The following is a 25,037-nucleotide window of genomic DNA, read 5'->3' as shown; positions in this document are numbered from 1 at the left end:
GGGGGACCTCTGCTGGGGCAGGGACAGTTGTGGCAGAGGGCCAAGGTGGAATCACAGCTAGCTGACATATGTGAAGAGCAGGGGGAGGGAGAAATGTGGACTCAGAGAGGGTGAGGTGCGTGGCAGGGAAGCACATAGAAGCTCCAGCAGATTGACAGCTCACAGAAGCCCGCCTGCCTCCAGGTTCTCTTCTGTCATTTGAGACGAAATCAGCGGCCTCTCATGAGGATATAAGTGAGTGTTGGGGTGGCCTGACCTCAAGTCTGCCTTCTATGAGGAGAACCAGTTTCCTTTATTTATGAGACCTTCTCCCTCCTCACATGACACTCTTTTAGCTGGAATGACTTGGCCAAAGCCTAGATACATATTTGCTCCAGGATTCACTAAATTGACCTCCTGTCTCTTGAATTTGAATATGAGCAAAGGAAATGTAATGGGTGAAGTGGTATTCACAGACCATGTGGTATTGTCCAAGAGCTGATGTCCAGAGTTAATCCTCTACAGCTCCTGCTTCCAAGGCCCTGTTGAGCTCTGCAAACATTTTCTCCTCACCCCGACCCCACTCCCATCCTGAGGGCCCTTACCAGTCATTTCTAGGACATTCAGCTGAAGGTGGCTAACAGAGGCTCTGTCCTCTCTGCCTGCTAGATTAAAAGACCTTTTGGTGTACAGCAAACAGGATGTTTTATAGACCCAACTCCCATTATTTTCCTATAGAAAGTCCATGTGGTAGTGGTCAGGGCTTCGAGAATTTTCTATTGAGGACATATTGCAATGCTTGAGGTGGTAAGCGTGTGCACCAGGCTTGCCATGTGAATGTGTGAAGAAAGAGGGAGGAAGGCTTGAGGGTACACATCAAGCCATAAAGTATCCCTGTGGCTGCGTAGGCCTTTTATAAAACATATACTATACCTGCTGTGTTAGTGGACACTACTGTGCTACTTGATAAAAAAGGGTGAGCCATTTTCTCATAGAGATTCTTCTAAAAAAATCTCAAGGCAAGTTATAAAAATCAGAGTGAGATCAACTTTCCAAGGCAGAGATGAAAGCAATGGCTCCCTAAATATCCCAGGAATGCACTGAGTTGTACCCACCTGTTGCAAGGCCTCTCTGTGGCAATGGTTTGCATAAGATGGCCAGTAATCCCAGAAGATTTCTCCTCCAACAGCTCTTTAAGTAATTCACACCCTCCTCTCTGCTGGGGAACCCATTCAATAGACCTTCACTACCCTACCTCACCCAGATCACCTGACCACACACTTCTCCTGCCCAGCCAGCATGCCCTTCCATCATACCCAAGGACTGGTGGAATAAAACCAGGTCAACAGCAAAGATAACTCTATCTATCTGTCTATCTATCTATCTATCCATCCATCCATCCATCCATCCTAGAAAACTCTAGGATAAACATGTATAAAAATGATTTCCACCACCATTCTCAACAAAACTTAGAAAATGTTATCTATTCTTAATGGCTTTCTGTAGCCATTAGAAGAGATTTAATGTTTGTAGGGAAAGTGATGGTCCTCAAATGACCATGGAGCTAACCGTGATAGTGCAAAGATTAGTTTGTAGGACTAATAATCTTTTGGAACAGGCCGCAGGTTGCTGGGAGGAGTTTAGATGGGCAGTTTTCAGTACTTATATTGATAAGCCTCAGAGCTAAATACTCAACAGAGAAAAGGACAGAATAAAGCTGAAATGTCTACCAAAATGTAGTTCCCTCAAGCCCTGGGCAAGGATAGATTTCTAGGAAGCAGCAAGTTCCTCCAAGGTTTGCATTCCTCCAGGGCCACAGGGCTATCTATGCTAAGGACCTATGCAGGGTTTCAGCCAGTGATACATAGTACATAAGATCCAAACCCAAGAAAATCCCAGCCTCTGTTGGGTTTCATGTCTCCACCATCTCATTGTGCCTCCCTTCTGAATTTTCCTTGCTCCTGATCTTAAGCCTTGCTTAGAGCAGTAGGGATTTTCTGAAGAGATAGCTCTATCTGGGCTTCCCTGCAAGTTCCTTCAGACCAGTGTGTTATCTCTGTGTCTATTTCTAGGTTTAGAATAAAAGACAGCTTTATAGTGAAGACTTGGGTGAAAAAATTGCTAAGTTCAGTGGAAGAAAGGCTAAAATGCTCTGTCATCTATCATCTATCTATCTATCTATCTATCTATCTATCTATCTATCTCTCATCTATTTACCATCTATCATTATCATTTATCTATCATATATCTATCATCTGTCTATCTCTCTATCTCTCTATCTCTCTATCTCTCTATCTATCTATCTATCTATAATCATCATCATCAGTCATCTGGGGGGATGTGCATGAACACACACACAGATGCACATGTGCTTTGGTGCATACATGTCTGGAAGTCATCCCAAGTGTCAGCCCTCACCTTCTACCTTGTTTAAGGCAGGATCTCTTGTTTGCTGAGGCATGTGTGGCAGACAGAGATTCTCCAGCCCTTGCCTCTCATCTTGAGTAGGAGTGAGATTACAAATGCATGCTGTTATACCAGGCTTTAGCTGGTTGCTGGGGACCTGAGCTCAGGTCCCCACTCTTGTACAGCTACTGCTGAGTCTTCTCCACAGCCATCTGTCATGTATCTTAAACAAGGCTTAAGGGTGACTATAAAGGAAACTTCAACCCAGGCTCTTTAGAATAGTGTCTCTCAAAGTGTGTTCCCAGACCAGTAGTAGCACGTGTCACATGGGGACTGGTTTAGAAGTACAGATTCTTTGACCCATGTTCAAATGGAGTCAGAAATCTGTTAGTCAATCCCAGTAATCAGTATGTTTAAACAGGAAGTGGCATGAGTCTATAAGCCCTCAAATCCATGGCTGATGCTACAGCTTGCATGGGCTTCAGCATTTTATAAAGCTAGTTTTGTTGTTGATTATTTGTTTTTGAGACAGAGTCTCACTATGTATGGCTTATTGCTTATAATGGTGCAGTATTTCATGACTTGCACTTATACTACAATACAAATATACAAGAATGAATAATGTCAAATCTATAAGAATTGGAGACATCTATGTTCTACTGGAAAATAAGACAGAAGTAAACATTATAGACCTATTTCATGTTATTATAATAAAAACTTAGCTTCCAGTACTTGGGAGGCAGAGGCAGATGGATCTTTGTGAGTTCAAGGCCTTTCTAGTCTTCAGAATGAGTTTCAGGACAGCCAAAGCTACATAGTGAGACTTTATCCCAAAGAATAAATAAGGGTCTGGAGAGATGGCTCAGGAGGTAGGAGTTGTTCTTGATGAAGCTGTTGTTCTTCCAGAGGACTTGGGTTCAGTTCCTAGTACCCACCCTAGGCAGCTCACAACCCTCTGTGACTTTAGCTCCAGGAGATGCAATGCCCCAGGTCTCTGTGGGCACCAGTATGTGTATACACATATCCAGGTGCACACATACACACACTTACCAATAATCTTAAAATAATAAAGTAACAAGTAAGTAGTGTTTCACCATGTTTTATCAAGAGATCTTAGAAACTTGCATGTACTTATAAAAGCAGTGTTGTAAGTCTTAGGTCTCTGAGAACTTACTAGTAATAAGATGGGCACAGTGAGGTATCTCATAACCATCGGACATCTCTTTGGCTGTATGTGAACTCTTTTAAAATGTCTTAAGATGCAAACAAAAATCATATGACTAAAAGTAGAAAGTATGTTGGGCCTCTCAAGAAATGAGAAAGCCCCCATGTCTCTTGGAAACCCTCACGAACTGACACTGACTCATCCTGCTCCTCCTATAAGAGCCTTTGACCTTTCACGATTCAGCTTGCTTTTCTGCATCCACGGTTGGAGATGGATGGTCTCCCTCTAAATGAAGCAACCCCCATGACCAAGTCTTAATGCCTAATTCCCAGAAGAGAAATCCAGTGAGTCAGATTGATGTGGTCTGAAGGGGTCCAGTAACTGAAATTTTCTTTCCTTCTGTCAGTTCTGTACAGAATGAAGAGTTGGAAGGTGTAAAAGCACAAACAAACCTTCACCATTGGCACAGGTGTCACTGAGCCAGGCACGGGCACATACCTATAACTCCAGCACTCAAAAGGCAGAGGGAGGCCAGTTGAGAGATCAAACAAGTCTGAGCTACAGAGTAAGATAGTCTCTGCTCTAAACTAATAAATGGCATAGTTACTCCTGGAGGACGGGATTATGAATCCAAACAGAGGGGTTGGCACTCATAGTGTATTTGAGTCTTAGAGATTATCGCTCGATTCAATTTCTCTGAATCAAGTGTGCACCCCATCCAGGAGAGAGGAAGCAGGAAATAGTTTGCCATCTATCAAGCGATTGTCTAGGGTGCCTGTGACATATTATTCATCATCATAGCTTCCTTTCTTCCATTAATATGCATGGTACAAGAGCAACAATGGAAAGAAGGGGATTCCTTTTGAGTCATCAGGCACCTTCCAGGGGCTGTAATGTTTGTTATATCTAAAAACATCTCTGAAGTTGATTTTGACTCCTCCTTTTAGGATCTGGATCATAATCTGAGCAGACTTACAGCTTCATTTGAAAAGGCAACAGCTGAGAAGGTCCGGTGTCAGGAAGAAGTGAATCAAACCAATAAGACGATCGACCTAGCCAACAAACTTGTCAGTGAACTTGAGGCAAGTTTTCTTCAAAACTCTCATGAAATATTCAGGCTGGTGGTTTTGGATTGAATAGTCATTGTTCTCAATTACTAACTAAACATATTATTGGAGAATATTTAATCATTACCCAGACTTAAGGATACAAGTTACCAGAAGGAGAAAGCCAACAACTATAGACCCAGACACAGAGGTATATGCTTATGAGCTCAGCATTAAAGGTTTGGAAGCAGGAGAACCAGTTCAAGGTCATCCTCAGCTACAAAGCAAGTTCAAGATCATAGAGACTAATACCAGACTCTGCCTGAAAACAAAACAAAAATGACCAATCAGTTACATACATACACATACACACACACACACACACACACACACACACACACACACACACATGTATGAGTGTATGTATCCATGTCAAAACAGACACTGGTTTCTATACTTTTACTATTTTCTACCACCAAAAGGAAGGAAGGAGGGAAGGAAGGAAGGGAAGGGGAAGGGGAAGGGGGGAAGGAAGGAAGGGAAGGGGAAGGGGAAAAGGGGAAGGGGGAAAGGGGGAAAAGGGGAAGGGGGAAAGGGGGAAAGGGGGAAAGGGGAAGGGGGAAAGGGGAAGGGGAAAAGGGGAAGGGAAGGGAAGGGGAAGGAGAAGGGAAGGGGAAGGGGAAGGGAAGGGGAAGGGAAGGGGAAGGGAAGGGAAGGGGAAGGGAAGGGGAAGGGAAGGGGAAGGAAAGGGAAGGGGAAGGAAAGGGAAGGAAAGGGAAGGGGAAGGAAAGGGAAGGGGAAGGAAGGGGAAGGAAGGAGAAGGGGAAGGAAGGGGAAGGGGAAGGAAGGGGAAGGGAAAGGGAAAAGAGGGAAGAGAAAAGAGAAAAAGGGAAAGGGAAAGGGGGAAAAGTGAAAGGGAAAAGGGGGAAGGGAAAAAGGGAAAGGGAATCTGTGTCAGAGTTAGAACTGAGCGATTAGCTTTGTACTTTCTTTCATGACTTTTCATTATTGTAAATGCAACACAGAGCTCCAAGGCTTCAGAATGACTGTTCTAACTCTAGAGAAGTCCACTGGGATGTGCAGACATTGTGTCTGGTCAATTTAAGTATCTCTGTTTTATTTGCAAGTTATATATATATGTTTTAATTTTTAAAAAATACCAGTTTTGTCAGGATTTAGTTTCAGCCACTTTGAGATGATGTGGTGTGCTGGCTGGCAGGTCATCCACTCATTTTTTTTTCCCACCCTTTTCTCTCTTTGGTGGTTTTCCCTAAAATATAATATAGAGTTCAGGACACTTGCTAGACAGTTTGCTACTGACTGACACCAGCAGACAATACTATTATACTAAAACTGACTGTTTGTTTGTGGTGTTCACTCTTCTTATGGGTGACTGGCACGGTAAAATGAATGGCTTTCTACCGATAAAATTCTTTAGGTAATTCTCATTAACTCTCCCTTGTATGAGCATGCACAGTTGAACATGACCTCAGATGTGATAAGTTGCTGATACCAAATTTTATTTGTCCTGTTATATCACATTAAATGATTGACACAAGTCTTTGAAGCTTTTCTACTCTGTTTTCTTGTATCTTAAGTGGGGATTTGGATAATGCATGAAGTGCACTGTCCATGTGCAGTTGTGATGAGTCTCATGTTTCCTATGAATTTTTTTTTAAATCAAGAAACTTAAGTAGACATTTCTCCATCTAAGTCTTAAAATAGGCCAAAGGCATGAAAATATATTCAACATTTGTCACTAGGGAAATGCATATCAAAACTACACAGTAACCACTTCCTGCCCTATAGGGTAAGCTATAATAGAAAACATGGGCAGTTGTAATTTCTGGTGAGACTATAGGGACACTGTGACTGTCCTGTATTGTTTGTTAGAATTTAAAATAGATTGTCCTCTTTAGAAAAAAAAAACACTTTGGGAACTCCTCAAAATGTTAAACATACAGTTTTCACATGATTTAGCAGGTGCAATCATTGGTATACGCCCTAAAGAAATGAAAAGTTTGATGTCATTATTTATCAGTCTTTACAGTATTCCAAATTATTAAGAACTCAGATTCATCAAAAACTGCACAGAAATATACTATATCTATGCAGTGCCATAGCACGGATAAACCTCAAGAAAACCTTGCTAACAAACCAACAAAGAGCCAGGTGTATGAGTTATCAAAGGCTGGATGTGTTGCTAGGGCAAAGAGAAGGATCTCTGGGGTGAAGGAGTGGGGAAGCAAGAAGAGTGTTGTAAAGTTACACAGTGGGGAAGGTTATGCAAGTGATTGAGTGCACTGAAAACTCAGTTATGTACTTTAAAAAGTAAACTTCATAGTAGAAGAATTGTATCTCAATGATGCTGTTTAAGCCTAAGGTATACTAGGCTCCAGGATGGTAGGATATCAATATTGGTATATGAATGCTTACAAGTATACAACCTGAAAAATACATTACTAAGAAGCATATGGCCATCTTACTAAAGTTGCATTTAGATAGGCCACTATCACAGCCACTCCAACACCTTTCAGACCCTTCCCCCAACATCTTCCCAACTTTGTCTTCTCTTCTTCTTCTTCTTTTTGTTTTATTATACACTAAGTCCAGTTAGTACTGCCCAAATGTGCACAGGTGTAGGGCCATTCACTGGATCATGAGCAACCTACCATGAACAATACGAAAAAGAAAGCAGATAAAGAAAGCTCACTCTCCTGCCTTCAACATCTTATACTTATCAAAAGCTCTTCAGTGAGAGGTGGAACCTTCCACTACTCTTGCTGAGTGTTGACTGGCTTGATCTTGTTCGGGTCTTGTTCTGGCAACCATGGCTGCTGTGAGTTCATGAGTATAAGCATCCTGTCATATCTAGAAGATACTGTTGGGCCTGGATCCTCCCTGACTTCTGGCTGTTACAATCTTTATGCCTAATCTTTCATGATATTCCCAGAGTCATGTGTGGGGTGTGTGTGTGTATGAAGGGGGGTGTATAATATAATGTTTTGTGTGTTTCTTTTTCTTTAAATATAAACACAAACTTTTTGATAATAGAAGCTTCATATATTTTGAACTACTTGATCACAGACAGAGACTAGACATTAATAGATATTTGTTGAATGAATGGGTTATTGGAGTTTCTTTTGCTTGAGAAAGAGAGGGAGGGAGGGAGGGAGGGAGGGAGGGAGGGAGGGAGGGAGAGAGAGAGAGAGAGAGAGAGAGAGAGAGAGAGAGAGCGCTCTTCAGGTTACTTGAGGAAGTTCACTATTACTAGTCCTTACAGCTACTTCTACTTAAGTAGTTGGCGTGTTTACCACTTACAAGGTATATATTTAAAAATATTGTGTAATTAGATTGCTTTTGAGATACTTAAAGATTCTATCATGATGGAGACAGGCTTTTCCCAGTATCTCTAATTCACAGGGATAGTCTCAAAGCCTGGACTTACACTAATTTAGACAATAAGAAGAGGGAGTTAGCTTGTATGTTGTTAAGTAGGAAAAATATATTTTTGAAGGATTAATTGAACATGTCAGTTCTTTTCCTGCGAGGATAAATTCTTTCTGGCTAGAACAGGAGACAGTTAACTTCTGAAAAGCATCAAGACTGATGATTTTCTCTGTATAGCATTGACCTGGAAGCTCAGCCATTCAGACTAATAAATCAGGCAATTTATATTTAATCATTAACTAACTCCTGAGCTGAACAGCTGTTCAAAATTAGAAATGGGTCACCCCAGCCAGGATGACATTACAGGCAATCTATAATGCATTAGAATAAAATTATAGTGATTTTTAACTGTCCGGAAATTTATTATAGGACAAGTTCCAACTCTTAAACCCTTGTTAGCCAGTGTCAGTAATGATTTATGCTGCAGGGGTGGTGGAATGAAATTATTGACGCTCTCAACAGCCAATAAGTCTGTGTTTAGTAAATCTTCAAGTCCAGGGGTGTTTTGGAGAATGAGGTAGGTAAACTTTATTATCATTTACAAAGCAACAACACAGACGGGGGCTAGATGAGTGGAGGCGTCCTGAGTGAACCGAATGTATTGTCTGTGGTTGAGGAAGGAGAGTAATGAATTCTGAAAAGTGGACTAATAGCTGTGCTTCCTATCTTTAACAATGTGGCTCTGGGACACAACCACGAGTGTCCCAGATGCTCTTACGAGCAGCTCCGGGTCTGGGACACACCTATACATGTTCTTATGATTTTCAGGAAGCTGACATTGTAGTTTTTGTGTCATCTGTCAGTTATGTTTCCTATGACCTTTTTTTTTTTTTCCTGAAAGGAAGAGAGGATCATAGGATTCTCTTCCCTTATCCTATGAAATTTCTGATTGTTTGGCTCTTATTAATTTTCATGTCTTAGAATGTTATATTAATTTTCAACATGCCTCAAAATGGGGTGAATTAGTGAACTACCCTGCAGCTCAGGCAATCCATACATATTTACCGCAGTTTTATACAAATCCAATATTAAGGGCTCTACATACTTAACCTGTAAATCAGATTTTAAATGACCAGCCCACTAAATAGAAGGAGTGCAACCCAGCTTCTGAGCATATTGTCACTGAGGCCAGCTAGGTCCTGATTCCCATCATTTAACATGACTCAGAGCTCCCTCCACTGATTTAATGATTATACTAGAAAAATGGCCCAAATTTGGTTACTACTAGAACCATTCTTTAATTAACAGAATTCAGAATAAGTGGTTATTTAAGCTTTATGTTTTAATTAATTAACATGAATGATGTTTGGCAATTTTCTTTGTCCGGTCAGCCCATAGCCAATATATATATATATATGTATATATATATTTTTTTTTTAAATGTTGGTTTAAGCAGTATAGTGATGTTGACTAAAAAAAGGGGGCTTAAGAATGAAGACTAGCCAGGGTAACACCAGGAATCCTAGCAGTTGAGCATGACATTACGCAGCCATGAGAATGTCAGCACTGGAGAGTCTAAAGTGGAAGTGCAGCAAATTGGAGGCCAGGGAGCATTGCATAGTAAGATTTTTTTGTTTGTTTGTTTTTTTAAACATAAAATCCTAACATTACTCACTTGCAGCAGCTCTGTTCTCCCAGAGGGAAAGGGAAGCAATGGATTGACCCGTTAAGAGGGTCCCCATCATGATTAAAGAGTTAGTGCCACCGAGAAACCAAGATGTGAATGAATGAGCTCATGTCATGTGATGCTGAACTTGGCTGGAGAGAGTGGGAGAACTGCGTGGTGATGATGGGTTTCAGACATGCAAAAGATTATAGCAGTTGCTCCACCCAGTTCCACTCTCTCTCCCTAGAGATGGCGCAGGAGGCCATAGCCCTGAACTGTGTTGTCAGGTAATTGCATTAAGCGTTTGCAAGTTGACGCTCACCCTGTAATTACATATGGGTAATTTTATCCTTCAGTCAGAGAAGATTCGATGGGGTCAGTCCATTAAGTCCTTTGAAACTCAAGAGAAGACACTGTGTGGAGATGTGCTCCTCACGGCGGCATTTGTGTCTTACATTGGGTCCTTCACAAGACAGTATCGCCAGGAACTGGTGGACTGCAAGTGGATTCCATTTCTTCAGCAGAAGGTGAGGCCCATCCTTCACTCTGTCAACATGAGGAAAGTGTTGCCAAGGAATCCCATCAGTGACCACTGTATGTATGCCAGGGTACCTAGTACCTCTGTAGTGACATCTCTAACATCTTTGTCCTATTTATCTCATTTTAATGATGATTTGTACCTGGAAATGAAAAGAATATTGACTCGTGGTTAGAGGGTGCATTTTACAAGACAATAGGAAGCAAAGTCAGAGTGTTAGGTTATTGAACATCATGCAGCTTTTTGTTTTCTTTCTAATATTGATATTTATTAAGGATTTTTCAAGATTACTTTCAAATTAAAGTACAGCATTTTGTAAAATGACATTTAAAAAAAAAAAAGCTTAACATACATTTGGACCATGAAGTTCATAGACAACATAAAATCAAAGAGCCAAAATATTTTCTCCCATGTGTGGTTGAGAAAATAGAGGAGCAAAAGTTTTAAACAATTCCCACCCCAAAGCAGGAAGTCAGCCCACCTGATGTCCAGACCACAGTCTTCTTGTGACACCACACTTATGATTGATGTAAGTTGCCCCCAGTCTACTTACCCTTTACTAGCATGTCAAGACATCTTCAACCTTCTGTGTGTTAGTGTCCCAAGGCAACTGCACCTCAGGGTTCACAGTAGCTCTTCTCACAACTACGCATATGCCAATGGAAAGTCAGTGGTTTAAAGGAAATCAATGTTTTCGGGGAAGCTCATCACTAGAGGCACATAATTCATCATATTCATGGAAAAATCCCATTGTAACTAAATTATTTCACACACCTATAATCTCAAAACTTGCTTTAAATTGAAGACTTCTTACATGAGATTATGTGTGTTACTCTCTAAATTTCAAGTTTGACCTTTAAATATCATTAAAGATTTGATTGGGTATGAGTCGGCCTGACGATTTCACCCAGCTCTTAGCTTCTAAAGTGGTCACCATCTGTTTCTCCTCTTATCTTTCTATCTTCTTCATCTTGTCTTCTCCACGCTTGACTCTTCTCGTGTTTGTCCAGGTCATCCTGGGACTACTGCAGACTGATAGGTACCCTCTTTAATGTTTCTCTCTACATTCACCATTAGTAGTAAAGAACCAACCCCCATTCTCCTAGAATGATGAGAAAATTCACTGCTAACATGAAAGCTATTGAGTATTGTCTTCCTGGTATAACTGCTCACTTGTGCTGAGGTATAAACTCATGTGCCAAATCAGTTTCTTCACTAGAAACTTGCCTATTCTATATCAGTTTTAAAACTGGTCTTTAGCTGCTAGTCTAAAGTCATTTGTGCCTCTAGAAAATTCCGTATCAGTTGATTTTTGTTGTTGTTGTTGTTGTTCATTTAATTCAAAACCTGAGAGTCTATGAAAAAATAATCTGTTTTGAAGAGATCATAAGATTCTATAATTAACTAACTTGTCCAAGTTGAGCTCTTAAATATGTGACCAAAGCAAAATTACAATTTCCATGTAATATATGCTAACAAGTATTAATTTCCACAGAAGGCCTGTTTAGCTGTGACCTGAAGATCCTCCCCCAGGAAACCCCATGTGGTTTTCAGTCACCACAGCTCTGTATCTATCCTTAGTGTTTTGTAAGTCACCATACAAACAAAGACAGACTTTACATTGACCAGCTTTTTCTGCTCATCTCTGGGCAGAGCTAAACTAAAGGATGCTACTCCATAGTTTGAGAGAAAGGATGAGATTCTGCTAGGAGGAGAGAACCTCCTGTCTCCACAGGACCCAGCAGAACATGCTGCATAAATGTAACAAGTGCTTGTCCTTGTGGAGCCAAACATGGCTCAGCTGCTTACCACACTTTCCTCCATATTCAGTGGCAGTGAGGTGGGAACTCATATCCTGGATGTGTGCAGTGGCCATGGCAGGGTGGCCATGGCAGGGTGGTGGTAGTGGTGGGAACAGAAGATATGTGATCATTAATGCTACTGTTTAACTGAATTTTTTTCTAACAGTTCCTGTATTTCTCCTCAATATATAGGAGCTCTGTGTGTCTATGGGTATCTCCTGCCTTTCTTTGGATTGTCAGTTTGCCTGAAGAATATCCTAGGCCATCTATTTGTTTGGATACAAACCAATTATCAAGTATGATTTGTGGAAATTATAAATCTGTAAAACAAGCATGTCATTTATTGATGACCTAGACATTGGTAAGGTATCCTCCGAACACTGAGAATTAGTTGTCCTCAAATGTTCTCAGAAAGGCACATAGATTGAACAATACATATTATTTTAATATGTATTATTATTTACTATATATTTAATTTATATTACTATATGTGTTATATGTAGATAGTCTAAATGTATCAATCATGACTTATTTAATGAATAAACTCAATTTGATTTAAGTTAGAGCACCAAGGAAAATTGTGTTTTCACTTGACTCAATGACTGTACAGTTTGTTGCAGGATATGCTTTTAAGGACAGCCAAGATAATTTAAAAATAGAACCATAAGATACCCTTGTCTTTCAAGACATTAAAATATATCCTAAAACTTTGGAATTACAACCAAGTCCTTCTGTAGGGGACACAGAAAGCTAGAATAGACCAGTGCTCAAAAGCATGCAAGGATAAGAGTTATTTGACATCTGCAACATGACAGTGTAGAAACACAGCTAATCTATCCCTGACCATTGTTTAGGTTCATATATGCTGCCTTCTGTGTGAATCCTTAGAGGGCCAACCTCTCCTGCACACTCCTGGTCACTCTAGACAAGCTTTTATCCCAACATCTGCCTGTCAGAGTTTGTGTACAGTATTAAGGTTTGCCATTTTCCTTGAGTTTGCCTGTTGGCAGCGCTCCACAGACTTGACTGTGCCTCCTGACATCTATGCTTTCTTCACTTGGTTGGAAAACACCACCCTCTGTGATCTTACTTTGCTGGTCAGTTTTTGAGTGTCTTTGACTCTCCCAGTCCTACCCCCATGCTCCAAGCTGTTAATATTGACATCCAGGGCTTCTACCTGCAACCACTTCCCTTTCCACTCACACCATCTTCATGATTTATCCAGGCTGAACACACCATCCTTATGTTGCTGACCTCCCAATGTGTGCCTCCACCCAGACTATATAGTCCCTGTACTTGAATGTCTGAAAGTTGCCTCAGATGTGGTAGTATGACCTCCTGATTTGCCCTTAGAACCTCCTCCACTCAGCTTTTCCTGTGTTTATTGGCAACTCCCTGCTGTCACCTCCCATGTTCCGTTTTATGTCACATCTACACCCAATCCATCCATGAAGCTGTATATACTGAGAGTCAAGTGTTTTCTGCCACCTCTGGTACTGCTATGCTGGCCCAAGCCATCATGTTCTCTTAGATTGCTATAAGAACCCACAAACACCTTTCTACAAGTCTAGGATGGGTTGTCTGTTCCTTAAAGTGCCTCTGAATATATCACCCTTTCAAAACAAAAACAAACAGACAAACAAAAACGAATGTCCCCTTTCCCCTTAAATCCCTTGAATGATTCTCCATTCAGTGATTCAGAACAAAATCCAGACATTCTCCAAAAGTGTCAGGCTTTCACAGGCTGTTGACTGTGTCACTGGACCTCAGTCTGATTCCCTTCCTCTTCTGCTCCTGCCTTGCCATCCACTTCATAAATGTTCCAAGTAGTTCAGCCTCAGGCCTTTGCACTGCCTTACTCCTCTTCCCAGGATTATCTTCTCTGAGGCCATCCTGTGTCTCCCAGCCATCAACTCCTCTTTCAGTTAAGCTTATCCAGCACTAGATAGGATTAAAAACCCATCTCCCAGCATGACTCTCCTTTGGCGCAGCTCTTGCTTGCTTGCTTGTTTTTTGCAGTGCTAGGAAGCAAACCCAGAAGCACGTCAGGTAGCTTAAGAGTCTGAATGTTAGAAGTTAAAGGGAAATGTAGATGAATTGATGCGTCATTCTATCATTCTGATATGGAGGTGTGATGTGTCCACTGTAATTCTGTCATATAGATGACATTACACAGAGGAGTGGAGGTGAGTGACAGAACTCACAAGAGTATGTGTTTTAATTCCCCCCCATTTCCCATCAGGAACAGTGGGTTGACCTTTAGTCATTATAATGACGTTTGCTTCAAGGTCTAAGCATGACATAAGAAGACAGGGATACTGAATCCAGCCAGGCACAAAGTTTTCAGGCAGCTAGTCAAAAGTGTAAAAAGCAGGTAGTTCATGGAACTGGCAGAAGAAAATTAAAGTATAAGAGGCATATTTAGGCTAGCTGGAAACCTGGATTTAGCTGAAAGTAGATAGAATATAGTAAGATAAATCAAAATTAAGCATACAATTGCAATTATGGCTTAATAACCCTACTCATGATTATATGCCCCAAAGAAATAAAAGCGGAGATTCCAGAATATGTTTGTATGCTCAAATACCTAGAAACATTGCTAATTACAAAATAAGAGGTGGAAGAAATCCAGGGACAGGTGAATGGATTATTTTCATGTGGCTTAGACATAGATTAGAATACTATTCAACATAAAACAGGAAATCTGAAGTGTGGATAAGTCTAGCTGACATAACTCTGATTGAAATGATGCAGGCATTAGAACAAACCCTGTATGAATCTACTTGTGAGAGGCAGAGAATTCAGATTCATAATGACAGACACAGAGGTAGTAGATGCTGGAGCTGGGGTGGGGGTGGGGATGTTCTGAATAGACACAAGATTCAGTTTGGGAGGATGAAAAAGGTCTATAGATGGAGGTGGGTGATAGCCCCATGATATCATGAGTACGTATTGCTACTGGGCTGTGGGTATTTAAAAAGCCATATGTATGTTGTGTATAATTTGCCATAAGAAAGAAAACCCATGGTAAGGTAACAGCCTAGATGTCCTAAGGCTGTTAAGGTATATAAAGAGGGAAGAGAGGTACAAAATCAAGATAATTGGATTTGAAATGTCAAGTGAGTTGTAAGATAGTTTCATGTGTTCTAAGATCAAGAGCAGTAACTGCAATCCGACATGTCGTGCATGGAGAGAGACAGGTACCTAAAGAGGAAGATACATATGCTCTTCTTGTTCCCACATGCCTCCCCAGGATGCTAGGATGGACAGAGAGGAGGTTCCTTCTATGCATTCAGGTACTTGAGAGTTAATAGCAAAACTTGGAAAGCCAATAGGGACCAGAGGGAAGTAACCAGCCAGGTGAAACGATACAGAGAGGACTGTACATCCAGACCATGTCAGCCTCTGAGCTAATGTTTCTGCTAAGGATGGAGGGGCGGTGGTCCAGGTAGCCTTCAGAGAAGAATGGCCACTCCTGCCCATACTCCTTTTTCAGTGATGGGAGTACTCAGAATATGAACTGTCTCCACTTAAGAAAACACTTAAGCGAAGTTAGCTCCTAGGCATGTTTCTCTGGCACACATTCATGGTGAATAAAGCTACAAAGGAAAAAAATACTATCTAAATATATTAATGTCAGTTGGAGCTGCCATTGGGCTAAAGAGACAAAACCTATTGAGAGATTTGTTTAAGATCCCATTTGACTGTAATAGACAGACAGCCTGGGTTTGAGAGCTGCTGGGCTTGGGGAAGGCAGGTTTGCGCTACAACAAGAGGATGGGAGAGCAAGGCTGAGATTCTAAAGAAGACATGGGAAAGACTGACAGAAAAAAAAAAATGCAGCAAGTGGCAATAGGTTCCGAGGCCCAGGATAGGGAGCACAAGGCTTTATCCCTGAAAGGTTACCTAATTTTGCTCATTTTGGTGACAGTGGTGTGATTTCAGCAAACTGCACAGACTTGATTAACCCACTCCAGAAAGGGAGGCAAGGCGGATGCAGTGAATAAAATAGTTCCTGAATTCACAGCTGACAGGATTCTGAAAGGTCTGTGTTCAGTCAGGTTCACAATGCAAGTTGCATCTGGCTTTGAGCAGTCTGTGGAGATTTCACATGTGTTCCCGACTTCATTTTCTCTTGGCTTCGGGCTCATTTTCTTGTCTACCACCATCAGTCCTTCTCCTCTGTCACGCTGCTAGCTGATCCCATTCAACTTTGATTTCAAAGGTTTCCATCCCAATAGCAGAAGGGCTGGACTTGATTGCCATGTTGACAGACGATGCTACAATTGCCACCTGGAATAACGAAGGGCTACCCAGCGACAGGATGTCAACTGAAAATGCCACCATTCTAACTCACTGCGAGCGCTGGCCCCTGATGATCGATCCCCAGCAACAGGGAATTAAGTGGATCAAGAATAAGTATGGGCCTGACCTGAAAGTCACACACTTAGGCCAGAAAGGGTATGTGGGTGTTACCTGCAGGGAAGTGGGTCTGATCTGGATAAAGCCTTGACCTTTCTACCACTTTACAGCATCACAGCTTGGTCCCACTTGACGATTTGCTAGCTCATATTTCCTATAAAGTATTTCTGTTGAAAGACATTCATGTTGGGCAGCACCCAATTAGATGAAGGAAAAAAAATATTGTATCTAAGATTGAAAATATATGAATTCCCTGGGCTAAGGATGGAAATTCGATGCCTTCCTTCTGTGGGGTGCTGGGTATATGGTAACATAAGAGTCATGTCTGTAGGCTAATGATGATTATAGTCACAGCTCTGAATGTATTCTTTGCCTAGGGAGGATGCTACCATGGTTACAGATTCCTTCACTGGATGCCTAATCTCCTAGGCTAGCTTTATTGGTCATTTTTGAAAGCTGAGTCTGCTTAGGTGCCATGTCATTGTATCCCATAACAGTGAGGTCTCAGCAACTGGATGCTGTGAACTCTGGTTGGCCTTAATTCAGAGTTGAATGTATTCTTTTGGACCCCCTGCCTTGAGCCTTCTCCTTTCTTTTTGTATGTAGTGAACTCCAGAGTTTCTGCAGCTTTGAGACACAGAACTTGCCAATCCTCAAACATTACTTTAATTAGGGAGAGATTGTTTCTGGAGAGCAGGCATGAAATAAGTAATAGTTTGCCACTTTGTGGAACTTAAAGGTATAGAAGCCGAGGGCTGTGAAGAAAGCTGTCAGTAGTGTTTGCCCTGAAAGCATGAGGACTTGAGTTCAGTCTCCAGAAAAATTGAGATATGAATTGAAATTCCAGCACTGGGAAGATGGAGTCGTGCGCATCTTGGGGGCTGCTGCAGCAAGTACAGATAAGGCAGATAACTCCTGAGAAACAATACCGAAAGTTGGCCTTTGGCCTATACACACACTCTCTCTCTCTCACACACACACACTCTCTCTCTCACACACACATACACTCTCTCATACGCACACATACACACATACACATACTCTCACACACACACACACACACTCACACACACACTCTCTCTCACACATACACACTCTCTCTCACACACACACATACACATATACACACACTCTCTCATACACACATACACACACAGACGCACTCTCTCTCACACACACACACCCATACACATACACACAGACACACACTCACCCCACACACACACACATACACACACAGACACACACACATACACAGTCTCTCTCTCTCTCTCTCTCTCTCTCTCTCTCACACACACACACACACACACACACACACACACACAAGTATGACAAAGCCATGCAGAACAATGCCAAATCAGATCCAAGGAGGGAGACATGAAAGACAAGAAAGACAAAGAGGAAGATACGAGTCCAGATTACATTATTCACTGTCCTTCCCCAAGTTGGAATTCATAGTTGTGTGATTCCATAGTGGTGACTGTGATTTGTCCCACCCTTTCCTGCCCTACCTCACTAATAAAGTCTTCTCTTGTATCTGTCAAAAATAAATATTTATTTATTTATCTATTTTATGTATATGAGTGCTCTAATTGCATGTACGTCTGCATGACAGAATAAGTCATCAGACAGAAGAGGGCATCAGATCCCATTACAGATGGTTGTGAGCCAATGTGCACTTGCTGTCACTTGCTGTCACTTGAACTCAGGACCTCTGGAAGAACAGCCAGAGCTCTTAACCTCTGAGCCATCTCTCTAGACTTAGCTTCATTTTGTCTAAATGGGCAAATGGTGTATGTGTGTGTGTGTGTGTGTGTGTGTGTGTGTGTGTGTGTGTGTGTGTATACACACACATATATATGTAATACTTAGAGCCTTTGTAGTTATTTCACTGATTGTTATCAGCACCAGTTAGTTAATATTGGATTATAAAATTTCTCTCAAAATATGACCCCTAATTTCTGGTGTAATCCTAAGAGGGGACCAAGCACTCTTTTATAAAAGCTTCCTTTATACCATGCTATAAAGTTTCCTAGAAGTTTGTTTAAAATACAGTTGAATCACGATAATCTTGAACATTTTCTGTGCTTCTTTACATTTACCTTGCTTACTATCTGGATTCTGACTACACTTTCAGGTTTTTAAACACCATTGAGACAGCCCTGGCCTTCGGTGATGTCATCCTAATTGAAAACCTCAAGGAGACAGTGGATCCAGTCCTGGGTCCTCTGCTCGGCAGGAACACCACTAAGAAAGGAAAGTACGTATTATGTTGTTTCTTAAAGCTATGCCTTGTGCCAAGTGAATTGCTGCTATCTCTGGTTCTTGGCCTCATATACAGACACCATCCACTGGCATCTACTTGGTGACATTTATGAACTCCATTCTATGATGGCTGTACCTTGCAGATAATTGGAACTCACTCCTCATTCTACTTGGCAAGCTACCCCCATGTATTTACTTCCAGCATCATAGACTGAGGATATACTGTTGTCTGAGAACAGTCCAGCATGCTCAATTCATACAGCTTACTCTAACCTCAGCAACTTGCAGAACACTCTTGTCTATCCTTTCTACATACCACTTGTGTTAGTTAGTATATTATCAAAATAGACTTTAAATGACCAATTTTTATCAACACATAGTAATATAATAGTATATAATAGCATAAAGTAATATAGAATCTAAAACAGTCATGTGTCAACTCTTAATACATTCCTATCTCTGTCTGTCTCTCTCTCTCTCTCTGTGTGTGTGTGTGTGTGTGTGTGTGTGTGTGTGTGTGTGTGTGTCTCAAAAGAGAGTCTATCTCGATGTTCCTGAAACCACACCCACACACCCAGTGGTGGGTTACCATCAAGGGGACTAATCACAACCTCACTCCCAGTCATAGGTGTAACTGTCCAAATGGCTTCATCCCCCTTGGGGCATTACATGCCCAAACATCCTCCTAGGGGCATCAAAAGCCCTTCAGGTGAGTCATTCTGTCACCTTTCTAAGCCAGTCAGAAGCAGGAGACATCTTTGATCAGGCCTGGGGAAAGAGATGGGGCTGCTTTAGTTGAAAGGTCATCTTTAAGGATGAGGACATGGCGGTGCAAACATAGGGTCTGAGTTTATATCCTACATAAAGCTGAGTGTGGTGGCACTTGTCTATGCCAGACATCCTACTATGAGGTGGGAGGATTAACAAACTCTCAAAGGCTTGCTAGCCTGATGTGTGCAATAAAGAATAACACTGTGCCTTGTCTCAAACAAGATGGAAGGCAAGGATGGGCACCTGCCTCTGACCTCCACATAGGCACCACGACACAGATACGGACAGTTCCTCTCTCGCATGCACACACATGCATGTGTACAGATGAACACACAAATCGTTCCTAAACTGACTTCATTGAATAACTTTTTTTTAAATTTCTTCTTGTTTCTCTTCACTGAGGTAAAACTTCCCCAAACTCATTCTTCTTTGTCTCCCACTCTCTCTCTGAGGTATCTGTCTCCTTTTGTGTCGCTGAATTTCTCCTGAAAGTGGAAGTGGGCAGAGGAAGGGTGACTAACTCTTAGTCTCCAGTCAATCACTGTGGTATTTATTAAACAGCTCCCCAAGTAAATCAATTTAGAGTGACTGACAACTTATAATTGTTTAATAAACCAAAATTTACCCAGACATGAATTTAGAAAATCTAATAAGCCTCCTGACAAATTGTAACTCCTAACATAAATATAATTGCAGCTTTGCATGATGTGTTAAAAGTACAGTGTAGAAACTGGGATGTGCCAAACTGAAATCCTTGTCATTAAGATGCTGGCTCTATTATGAAGACCTAAAATTTTTGTCAGTGAAATATGTATTCTTTGAGCTTTTACATCAACTTGCAACAGCCTAATTTATGTGTAAAAAAAATGTGATGGCTCTCCATCACACGTGAATTTGTGTGATCTGAAATTTCTCAGCACTGATAAGTTTAAGACATGACATCTGCTGAAGCTATGTGCAGTGGTGGCGTCTGGAAGATCAAGAGGCTTGAGTTTAGACACGAGACGTTCAGAGATCGTTAAGTTTCTTCACAAAGTCAGGCCAGAACAATCCAGACCCACAGGATACCTCAGCAGCTAAAGGCACTTGTCACCAAGGCTGACAACCTGAGTTCCATCCCTAGCACCCACATGGTAAAAGGAGATAAACCAACTCCTGCAAATTGTCCCCTTATTTCCACACATACACCTTGGTATTTGCATGTACATACATGTACTGTAAATAATGGCAACTAAAAATATTTTAAAACCAAAATAACACACACACACATATATATATGTATATATATATATATGAATAAATGAATGAATGAATGAATGAATGAATGAATATATGAATGTTCTGACTTCATGCACACCAGAAGAGGGCATCAGATCCCATTACAGATGGATGTGAGCCACCATGTGGTTGCTAGGAGTTGAACTCAGGACCTCTAGAAAAGCAGTCAGTATTCTTCACCACTGAGCCATCTCTCCAGCCCCCTCATTTTACCATTTTAAACCAAGAAAATTTAATGTGCTCCATAAGAATATAACAGATGAAGACTGGAGAACTGGCTCAGCACTGGAGAGTGCTGGCTGCTCTTCCAGAGGACCTGAATTTGGTCCCAGGACTCACATCAGGCAGTTCACAGCTACCTATTACTCCAGTTCCAGCTTTAGCCATCCTAGCTGCTCGGTGTGTGTGTGAGAACCACTCACTTCAGGGGAATATTCACCTGCTTCCTTCATACATGCAGAAGGTTTTGATGTTTCTTCAGCGACTACAGTGTGGGTGTCACCTGTCCATATCCTTTTGGTACAGAATAAACCTCTGGCTACTGCTGTATGTCAGGACACAGCACTGGGGACTGCAGACTCAGTGTGATGAGGTGCTCTGCTCACAAGGACATGTCAGGTGGGGAGAAACCCACCTCAGAAACAGTAAAACTTGCTGAGTAGACTGATCCCTTGCTCCCACAGTGGAGATGTGAAAAGACTTTACGGAGAAAGTTACAGTTGATTACATTGATAGAGAAGGCCTCAGAATATGAGTGGGCATTTATCAAATGAGCAGGCAGAGACAGGAGTCCTAGGCAGAGAGACCTAATACCAAATATCAAAACACTCAAAGCACCTAGTAGTTCTTGAGCACAGCAAATGGAATCTAGTGGGTGGGGATTCCGTGTGGGCCATGCAAGGAGGGCAGTGTGTACAAGAGAGGTGAGCCTAGAGAGGTAACCAGGACCCTCAACATGAGCTTTCATAGCTGTACCACAGTTGGCTTGTCTCTGTAGGTATATTCTTCACTTCCTGGGCTGGGGGGAGGAGAGAGAGAGAGAGAGAGAGAGAGAGAGAGAGAGAGAGAGTGTGTGAGTATGTGTGTGTGTGTGTGTGTGTATGTGTGTGTGTGTTAATATCAGCCATGATTATAAATTGGGCAATCCTGGTGAAAAAAAAGGATAGATCAAAAGTTATTTCCAGCCGAGCGTGGTGGCGCTGGCCTTTGATTGCAGCACTTGGGAGGCAGAGGCAGGTGGATTTCTGAGTTCAAGGCCAGCCTGGTCTACAAAGTGAGTTCTAGGACGGCCAGGACTATACAGAGAAACCCTGTCTCGAAAAACAGAAAAAACAACAACAACAACAAAAGTTATTTCCAGTCTTCTGCCAAGTAAATAGTTGTATGATTTATGGAGAGATGTGGTGTGGGAATAGATGTGTGGAAAGAGATAATGACTTCTCTTAGCAGTCATTGAAAGATAAAGGTTGTTTTTAAGCATTTATTCCCCAAAGAAAAGTAGCAGTTGGCTATGTGAATGTGGCACTTCATCAGATTTTGGCTAACTGATTTGGTAAACAGAACAGCCACATGGAGAAGTAGTTAAGCTACCAGAGTGGGTGATTTAGGGAAATGATGTCCAGTCAAAAGAGCAGAGAGTACCTTTTCTTCGTATGAAAAAAACGGGGAACAAGAAACCCTAGGTAGGTTGTCTTAGATGTTATTTGGCACAAACAGTTCCATGTGGAGAGACTTAGTTTCTTCTCTCTCCATCTTCCTTCTCCTTGTATCTCTCCTTCCACACTTCCTTCTCTGGTTTTTAAAATTAATTTATCTTTTATGTTATGTGCATTGGTGTTTTGTCTGCCTTGTGTCTGTATAAGTGTGTCAGAATCACAGGAAGTAGAGTTACAGACAGGTGTGAGTTGCCATGTGAGTGCCTGGAATGGAACCTGGGTCCTCTGGAAGGCCAGCCAGTTCTCTCCATCAGCTATTTGAATCAGATCTTTTATATCCCTAGCTGGTCGCATACTCTGTGTTAAATTCGAGATGACCTTGGACTCCTGATACCACTGTTATCATCTCCTAAGTCTGGGGATTGCAGGCTTACACTGCTACACCTGCATTTCTTAATAAACTCTTCCAGATGAGTTGATGCCGTCACCTCTCAGGTGAATTTCTATTAGTGCTATGTATATAATCGAACTCTTACTCATCTACTTTCTGGGGTTGTTTTCTTCTTAAATCTTGGATATTTAGGGATAAGGGTAGCATGTGCATGCATGGCATCCTGTAGTGGTCAGAGGAGTCTTGCAGGGGGCTATTGTCTCTTTCCACCAGTGGGTCCTAGAGATCCAATGAAATCATCAGGGTTAGTGACAGCCATGCTTTACCCACTAAGCCATACCACTGCACCCTAATTGTCCATGTTAAATGTCTGCCACTCAGCACAACCTATGTCATTCTCTCTCTCCCTCCCTCCCTCCCTCCCTCCAACTCCCTCTCTCTTCCCTTCCCTCCCCTCCCCTCCCCTCCACTCCCCTCCCCTCCCCTAACCTTCCCCCCTCTCTTTGCTCCAGTTCAATATGTTTATTTTTGTTCATTTCCAAGCTCACTGTAAGATCTCTGTAGAAAGGAGCAACGTACTTTGTATCCCTTTTTAAAAATTTTTAAAAAAGGTTACCCAGGACAAAAATGGAATAATGAGGTAGAACTCTATTTCCGGAGCTGTGACTGTCTGGGTAGAGAAAAAGTAAATATATCAGCTAAAGGATTTTTTTTTAATGTATCACAAAAGAAGAAGAAAAAAAGTATAACCAAAAACAGAACAGGGAGAGAAAGCAGGTTTTGCTTCCTGTGGGTACCTGATAGAGTTTAATGAGCTTGGGTTTCCTTCTGATGACTGTACAGTGTTGAAATGCGCACAGATATTTAGGATCCGTGGTGGCCTAAGAGATTCCTATAAAACACTGTGAGCCACACTCTCTATTTACAGTAAACTGTTTTAAAGTAATAAGAATCAATGTGTAACCACAAAAACAAAAACAAAAAAGAGGAAGAAGTCTTGATAGATTGGCTGAAGTGAATGCAGGTTATTTTATCTGAGTCTTAAATATATCTGCATTCATACATAGGATTTGCTGAACAAACACAAGTTTATAAAGCTGGAGCAGAGTCCAAGAGGTTTCAGAAGTGGCTGAGAGTCTGTTCTGATGAGATAAGGGACCAGACCACTGTCGGGAGGGGCTGCTGCTGGGCCTGCTGGAAACAGGGTTGAGAGTAAAGCCGCAGATTTCAGCTTAATGAAAGGCCGAACTGGGTCCAGAGCAGGAAACAGGTTAGAAACAGGAAACAACAGTTCATGGCCAGGTCCTGAAGGGCAAATGGGCAAAGGTAATGGTCAGGCAGGCAGTTGACTAAGGAGTCCTCACCCTGTTAATGGTGTACCAGGTTCCAGATGGTAGGTTGGTGTGGGGCTGTGCCATCACAGTGTTAGATGGCCATCACTTTGGGTTTGGGTGAGGGAATTACACCCCTCCTTAGTCTGGTATGTTCAATAAGCTATTGGATGTGGTTTTCCTGGTGTAATTTAACATATCCATGGGCCCCAAATTCTCAATACACCCCAAAAAATTTAAAGGATTCTCTTCCCAGTCTGTGTTGGATGTTACCAGATAGTCCTAGTTTCAGAAGCTACCCAGAGGCTGTGGTCATCCTTCTCAAAGTGGAGTCAAAAGCTGCTCGTATAATGGACCCTCCTAGGGCATAGCAAAGCCTGAAAACAATCACTGCTTTGTACAGTATGGACAAACTTACCATAGGCCATAGCCTGACCTCAACATACATATTTAATGTATATTCTGTGCTTTGAATATTAACTAATAATGATAGGAATAATATGTGACTGATTGTGAGCATTAACTGACTGAGCCTCAGCTCCTGAGGTACGACATTAACCACAGATTAAGCTGTGAGAAGATCAGCAAGAGGTTGGGGATAAAGGCTATCTCTATGTTCCATGATACTTTAATCATTCCCAGAAGAAATGTTTGACTTTTGTTTTTTTTTATTTCAAACTTTCAATACTTAATGCTAATACTATAAAATCAGGAGTATATGAGCTGGAGATACAGCACTGTCTACTCTTTCTGAGGACTCAATTCAATTCCCAGCACCCTCATAACAGCTTACAACCATCTGTAATTCCTTTAAAGGCATAATAGTCAGTATACATTTGCCATTTGGATTACTGCTGACCCCCTCAAGCCACTTGGGCCCCTTCTTCCCTATCCTGTCTCCTCTTCCAACAGCAATCAAGAAGTTTGCATTT

At 41.6% G+C, this 25,037-nt stretch overlaps 1 protein-coding gene across 10 annotated transcripts in view; it reads left to right on the top strand.

The window, feature by feature from the left end:
• Dnah11 (dynein, axonemal, heavy chain 11) overlaps positions 1–25,037 on the top strand; it is a 321,062-nt gene that overhangs the window by 227,880 nt on the left and 68,145 nt on the right. For 8 of the 10 annotated variants that reach the window (NM_010060.3, XM_017314946.2, XM_017314947.2 and 5 more), the window contains 4 exons: positions 4,498–4,632; positions 10,009–10,179; positions 16,218–16,453; positions 18,552–18,674. In NM_010060.3, coding sequence (NP_034190.3) covers positions 4,498–4,632; positions 10,009–10,179; positions 16,218–16,453; positions 18,552–18,674 — 665 coding nt within the window. Of the gene's footprint in view, positions 1–4,497; positions 4,633–10,008; positions 10,180–15,245; positions 15,289–16,217; positions 16,454–18,551; positions 18,675–25,037 lie in introns of those variants that run through there. The other 2 variants (XM_006515467.3, XM_006515468.3) reach the window with 2 other exon arrangements.

The sequence above is a fragment of the Mus musculus genome, chromosome 12 (genome assembly GCF_000001635.26).
Source record: "Mus musculus strain C57BL/6J chromosome 12, GRCm38.p6 C57BL/6J".
Classification (NCBI taxonomy): Eukaryota; Metazoa; Chordata; class Mammalia; order Rodentia; family Muridae; genus Mus; species Mus musculus.
The sequence above is the reverse complement of the archived record's forward strand: the minus strand, read 5'-3'. Positions and strand labels throughout refer to the sequence as shown.